General features: G+C 39.4%; 1 protein-coding gene across 1 annotated transcript; it reads left to right on the top strand.

The window, feature by feature from the left end:
* Window positions 1-1,559: 1,559 nt before the first annotated feature.
* On the top strand, window positions 1,560-5,348 carry LOC116612344 (zinc finger protein 704). The gene is made up of 5 exons (XM_032372987.2): window positions 1,560-2,173; window positions 2,460-2,560; window positions 2,739-2,944; window positions 3,673-3,794; window positions 4,372-5,348. Exons 1-5 carry the CDS (start codon window positions 1,701-1,703, stop codon window positions 4,808-4,810), a joined length of 1,341 nt encoding a protein of 446 aa, XP_032228878.2. The 5' UTR covers window positions 1,560-1,700; the 3' UTR covers window positions 4,811-5,348.
* The last annotated feature ends 1,492 nt before the right edge of the window (window positions 5,349-6,840 follow it).

Raw genomic sequence — 6,840 nt, 5'->3', positions numbered from 1 at the left:
CGCATGATTTTTGTAATATATTATTTTTTTTTTTAAGCAGAATTTATAGGACCGCCGCAAGGGACGCTGGTTTTGTAAGCATGGTTTTCTTCGGGTAACACTTTGCTAAAAGACCAAGATCAGACGTGAGTTTTGACCTACACTACGTCCCTACGGGCCAAAATAGGTGGTCAGTTGCCGCGAGCTCCGCCTTTAAATTTGCGGTAAAAATAGGACGTATCTTTTAATGTGTACATACAATAAAAGTGTTTTTTCATAGCCGCACAAGACAGCTTTTATCAAAGCGATAGGAAAATAACAACAATGCCAGTTAAACTTCAAAATTGAATTGTGCTCTTTTTATAGAGACCCGAGCTATTTTTGGAAATGTTGAGCTTATCCGCAATTGACCGCAGTAATACTCCGGCTAGAATAATTATGTCTTACTTTCAGTTTTCCAAAGATCTATACAGTAAAAAACAAATAGTAGTTCATGTGTTGCATTCATATTGACATATTAATGTTTTGGCTGTTCTAGCATTGATGTGTGATATCTTTCGATGTGGGTTCTAAGACATCTCATTATCTGTATTGTGTTTCGATTTTTTAATACTCGAAGTAATGTTGTTTTCTGATGGTTAAACCACTAACCAACCTGCAACATGCTTCTATATTACCCTTCTTTCTCTCACTCATGAATCTTTTATCACAAATTAGAATGCTGGGGAAAATACTAGCCACTTTGGCGCCAGAATTGAAATTGTTTTCCATTCTGATTCGGGCCGCTTTTTGTTTCTAAGATGACTCCCGCTAATTCCCAACTAGCTAATTTTTTTCCAGATTGTTTCAAAGGGTAATAAATTTTTAAAAAAAATTAAACTTGCACGGCTTCATTAGCTTTTTGCCAAGGCGGTCTAAATACTTCGTCCAAAGTTCATTCTAAGCAGCGCTTGAAATACAATTCTCTTCAGCTTTTTTCAACTACTTGTTTCGTTGATACGTTGCTTCACCCTAGTCAATAGAGTCAGAGGTCCTGTAAGTTTTGACAGGGCTTTGCAAAAGTACAACCCCACGATAACTCAAAGAGGAAGAGTTTATAATCAGCTTGGCGCCATAGTGGCTGGCTTCAATGTAAGCACGTCCCGACTTGACCAATCAAATCACTTTCTTCCTATCGGTTGTCTATCGAAAAGACAGTTAGCTTGTCAAAGAAAAAGATCGAGTTTCGAAAAGAAGGAAGTTAAGAGCAGGCAGGAGGGAAAATATAGAGAATTACCGCTCTAGTTGCTACAATAGCTCGCTGTTAGAGTTGAGGAGAAAGGATTTAGTAAAGAAACGCTTATAAATACTCCTTGATGTGACGGCCTTCCAACTGTGAAGTGTAAAAACAAAGGTTCGTGGTCTCACTCAAGCCGAACGATCTTCGTTGTAAACATTGGTGAAACGTTGACTTGTTACAAAAATAGAATAATAATTCAACCAATAGGGTGACTTTATTTTAACCAATTATAGGCCTCGTTATAAGCTGATTGTCGCCATGGCCAATTATATCACGCGGTACATTGTTGTTATTATTTTCCATTTCAACGATTGTACACGCCTCCGTCCCCGGCTTCCACAAAAACAAAACAAACCGGCTTTGCGCCGTCGAACTGATAGTCTCCCAGAAAGAGTTCGCAACTAAAAGCCGAACAGAGTGAGCTCTCTGAAAACGAAAGAAAATGCACTCAACACGAAGAAGACAGAAGAACAGTTCTCTGGGTTTGCGTGTGTGCGCTCCTTGGAAGGATTCTTTGTATTATTCTGGGGTCGTGGAGGCTGTTAAAAGTCGTCCTACCGGCGAAAGTACATATACCGTGCTATTCGATGATGGCTACATCGCCGAAGTTGATGAAGATGAGTTGGTAGGTCCTGGCTTTGCCACTGCAAGTTCTGTTCACCTTGCTTCGGGACAGCGTGTTTTTATTACATACAATGGAAGGGAAGTTGCTGCACGCGTTGTGAAAAACAAGCCTGATTTGAAGAAAGTTTTAGTTCGCGTGTCAGATCACGGAGAACACACGATGGTGATGAATCGTAAAGACATTCGCTTACTCAAAGCACAAAAACACAGAGCAACCCTTAAACTGCTGGAGGATTCACCGCCAAACGAATGTCCTATTCCCCAGAAGATCAAGCCGGTGGAAAACATCGAGTAAGTTTGTTAATTTAACGGCCCGTAAAAAAACGCGCATCGGATTCGATCAGAGACACTGAACTGGCTTTCTGAAATTATTGACGTTCTTTTTTTAGCCTTCCGGGAATTTACAACCTGAGTTGTTTGTCCTTTTAAAACTTAAGCTAGTCCGATTGAACTTTTATTACAAAAATAACACAATTTCCATGTTGTTTCGCGGTTTGCAATTGTATTTTAAGCTCGTTTATTTGCGCTCATTCATTTGTTATTGCTGTTGAAGAATTTTTCTTCGTTGCTCGTTTAGGTCTTCAATGACAGAAGAAAATCTTACACGAAGCGAAGAAATGGCAGCTTTAGTCCTCACTGCACTGTCAATCTCTCCGATTCTGAAGGAGCCCGATAAAGGTAGTTTTTATTGCATTTAATAGTGCTTGTTTGGGTTCTTGCACGTTTCTTGCACGAGACAGCCCCGCACGACACTCAACCCCGGATCCAATATTAAATCTCTCTATTACTTTTGCGTAACGCCATTGTGTGCTTTTCTAAGATTTAATTTCGTTTGAAAATAATTTTGTATCTTTAGGTCATGGAGAAGAAGCGATTTTTTCTTTCTCTCCCGATTCCGGGGCCGACATGGCATGGTCTTACAGTCCATCAAATTCACCGACTATTTCAACTTCGCCAAATTCCCTCGAAGAATTCCAATTTCCTCAAGACCACGGCGCTGAAAATTCAGATGAAGGCATTGGGATTGACTTTGTCAGAAGAGATAGAACAAGAAAGCGAAAGGTAGGATTTTTTTGCCACCGATTTCTCGCTGTTCGATCTTGTAAACAACCAAAAACGTTTTTGATCATGTGATTATGTTAATTTCACCGGTTCCGCACTCTTTGTCTCTCTGTATTACATGGATTTTCGCTTAATAATTTCCAGTCTTATCCGGATACCCTGCTGGTTATTTCTTTTTTGCAAATATTACCTCTGCAACTGTTCCTTGCAATCGTAACTAACTATTAGTGATCAGTTTTATTTTCTGCTCTTATTCCTATAGCTGCCACTTCTAGCCGGTTTCGCTTGGAAAAGCCTGAGTTTGTGTGCCTTCGGGCAGGTTCTGTTTTGCGCCGCTGAGAAATAAAAATTAGCATCAGAAAGTAGTTATCCTCGACCAGTCGCAGGCATAGCTTGATTTTGATGAGGAGGCAAATTTCCTGGTCTTGCATTGGAGGTCTGTAGCGAACCGTTTCTCCCGGAGAAATAAATAAAAGCAAAAAAAAAAACTAGCCCAGAATCCCGGTTTCCATATTAAAAAAAAAAAAATCCTTAAATTTCCCTTAATATTGCCTGTAAAAAAATCATGCATGCTTTTTGTCACGAATTCTTTTTTTTTTTTTTTTTAACAGCCTTCAGTTTACTCAGACCTTGCAAAAATAAGTTTTGAAGGGATTTGTTTGCAGAGCGCGCGCTGCATCATGGTCGTAGTCACGTCTAGAACTTGTTTCTCTCGTTGTTTTGTTTAGAACTCGACTTCCTCTACCGGCGGCTCCAAGAAGACGCTGTACCATTGTACATGGCCCGGGTGTTGCAAGATCCTCTCTACTGCTCCCGGCATTATTCGCCATGTTCGGACTATTCATTTAGGGTAAGTAAACCCAGAATTCGCTTTCTTCTGCTTAAAAGACAACTAGACAGTATTTGAGACGGTTGTTGACTCTTGTGTCAAAATCAATAACAAATGGCTTTAGAAAATCACGTTTGTGAATCCGAAGTCACACGTTTAGTGCTTTCAGCTGATAAGCCAGTATTTTATATATTTCTGTTTTTGTAAGGTACACATTTTGCGGTAAACATGGCCAAAGATCAAAGTGTGCAATTAGATGTGATTTTTGCCTGTGGCCCCTTGTAGGGTATTTATAACCTGCTACATAGTATAAATAGGGAAATTTCCCGTGCTGTGTTCTACTAACAAGCACTTTCAGTTTCATTGTTTCATTTGAAATATATCATGTTTATGTGGAACTCGGTTTCTGTGTAAGAAAAGTTTCTATGGAAATTACTTTATATGGTCAAGTGTTATGTATGACTGAAATTTTATTGATACTATCTATTTCTTTGAACCAAATACTCTTTATACTGTACTGCAAATGTACTCCGGGCTAATAATTCTGGTGCGTATATCGTACTGTTTATTGAAAGTCTGATGTTTGTTTTCCTTGCAGCCCGAAAAGACACTCGGAAGACGGCTTCAGCGACGGTGAAGAAGAATTCTACTTCACTGAGAGAGAAACAGATGGCGATGAATACTACGCTAACGACCCATTCCCTCATCCCCTTGCACTCTCACCCACCCCTACACAGTCACATTTCGATATGGTAAAGTCCCCCTGGACCGAGCCTGGTTTAAGCCCAACCTTGATGGAAAATTCCCCGCAGAATCTACACTTCAACTGGGATTTAAACCCCACCGACCACACCCAATTCGTGCCTTCCAAGGCAGCGGCCAAGCCAAGCTCGCCCACCCGGACAACTCAGCAGTACCACACGAAGAAGGTCAGAGGAGACAGCAAGAAATGCAGAAAAGTATACGGCATGGAAAACCGGCACCTTTGGTGCACACAGTGCCGCTGGAAAAAAGCTTGTGTTCGTTTCACCGACTGAGTCAACTGTACACCCCATCCACACACATACAGCACATACGAGAAAGAATAATTTATCAAGATGTATATAGGTTTTTACCATATACAAACACTATATTTTTATGGCAAAGGACATTTATCTAAGCCGTTCATCCAGACGGACAGTCGAATATTTTTCCCAGTGACATCATATGATGGTTTAGGGAGCTAAGTTATTTACCAAATAATAAGTACTGTTCGGTTTCACGCCGAGGTTAATACTTATAAGGGCACTAAGAGATATTTTCTTTGATACCCGATAAAATTCATACATCAACTTATAAGTGAAATCCCGAATTGTAGTTTATATTTACAGGGGAAAACCCGCGAGGAATGTTAAAACTACTATTGTTTGTAGTTGCTGTTAAAGTTACCAGAGTTCTATAAAGTATATATGGCCCGTGCAATAAATCGACTTTTATTTGTGCTCGTCTTGATATTCAAGGCAGTGGAAAAGGTTTTTAGCCGTGCTTAAAGAGCGAATGATCGCGTCTAAATAAATTCCATTCACTTAACATTCATTGTTGTTTTTGTCATGTTTTATCCCCTCGCAAGAGCTCACAATTACAGTTCTGTTAAAACAGCCTAATTAAAAATTCATCTTCGGGAAAAATACCACATCAGTTTTGTCACTATATAAACCGGTGGCCTTTTGCGGTGCGATGTTTTTGCGATGTGGACAGTTAATACCATCTCGAGTTTCCGATCGATAAAATTTAAGGCCGGCAGCCAGAACAGAAATTGTATTTCTAAATCCTAATGGGGGTATTTTTCAATTTCTAGTTGTTTAGGTATAGATTTTAATGATTAGTTCGATCTCTCGTCGATCAAATGCGGGGAATCGTTGTTGCAAGCCAAATTGCATTCGAATGGCTCCAATATTTTATACTAATGAGACTCATTAACTGATATCATTCGGAAATATTGGTCTAAATTTTAAAATGATTTTCCCATCTTGTCTATGGTCGGTAAAACATAGTAGCCTGAAGGATTTACAGCACGAAAACAGAAACAAGTAAAGAAAACGAAATCGGCAATTCATCAACTTGACAGTTGACACGGGACGGGAAAACCATTCGAGTGTTTACGAGTTTTTGGGTGCTGATTATTCATATCGCAAAACCGGGTCATCGCACAACTGATGGAGATAATATGACCTTTTCTCCGATTGGCTAAAGCGCAATTGGGGGGTGGTTTTTGAGGTTTTGGCCTAAGAACTAAAACAATAAGTTGTTTTGATGGTTTTAGCCAAATGCCGGCCGGCGTTTTGGGGACACTTATGAATTCCAAACTGTTTTTACGCTATAAAATTTCGACAAGCGAAAGCCCATACCGATTATCAAACAGCGCTAATCGGTTTACAACTGAATATCATTTTCCAGTTGTTGTTCTCTGTGCCCATGCATAACATTAAACAAATCTTTGGAAATATGTTAAAAGACATGTTTTGCATTCCCCTAGCTGCTCTGTACTTCCTAGCAACATACATGAGTCTGTACAAATGAAAGAGGGAAAGGGATTTTTATTATCTTTAAGGCGTTATTCTTTTGTCCCTGGCTTGTAAGTCCTGCTGCTTTCATAACTGTTTTCAGCCGATATCACAACTGATATATCGCTTTCCGGATTTGCTAAATTCCGGCCTTGAAATTTTGGTCTGCCTTGAGCTACGAGACAAATGCAATAATACCGATAACTAGAACCCTTGATAACTCGAAGTCCCATTTTTCCCTCGATAATTCGAATTCTCGATAAAAATTCGAGAGATTCAGGACTAAGTTTTTCTTTTAAAACTGAATTGAACAACACAACCAGATATTATGACAAGGATATTTGCATTCATTTCCGAAGTATTGTTTTATTGGCACATATAATTTCCTTTGCGCAAGACTGAAATAGAAAATAACAAAAAACGCATCCAGCAGTTGGTAAAAAGACGCGCCCTAGGACAGAAAAATTAATGGACAATGTTGTTTGGAAGAAGATAAGAAATCTTATTTTGCCTGAGGATAAAAA

Source organism: Nematostella vectensis, chromosome 11, assembly GCF_932526225.1.
Source record: "Nematostella vectensis chromosome 11, jaNemVect1.1, whole genome shotgun sequence".
Classification (NCBI taxonomy): Eukaryota; Metazoa; Cnidaria; class Anthozoa; order Actiniaria; family Edwardsiidae; genus Nematostella; species Nematostella vectensis.
This window is presented reverse-complemented; position numbering and strand designations above follow the sequence as displayed.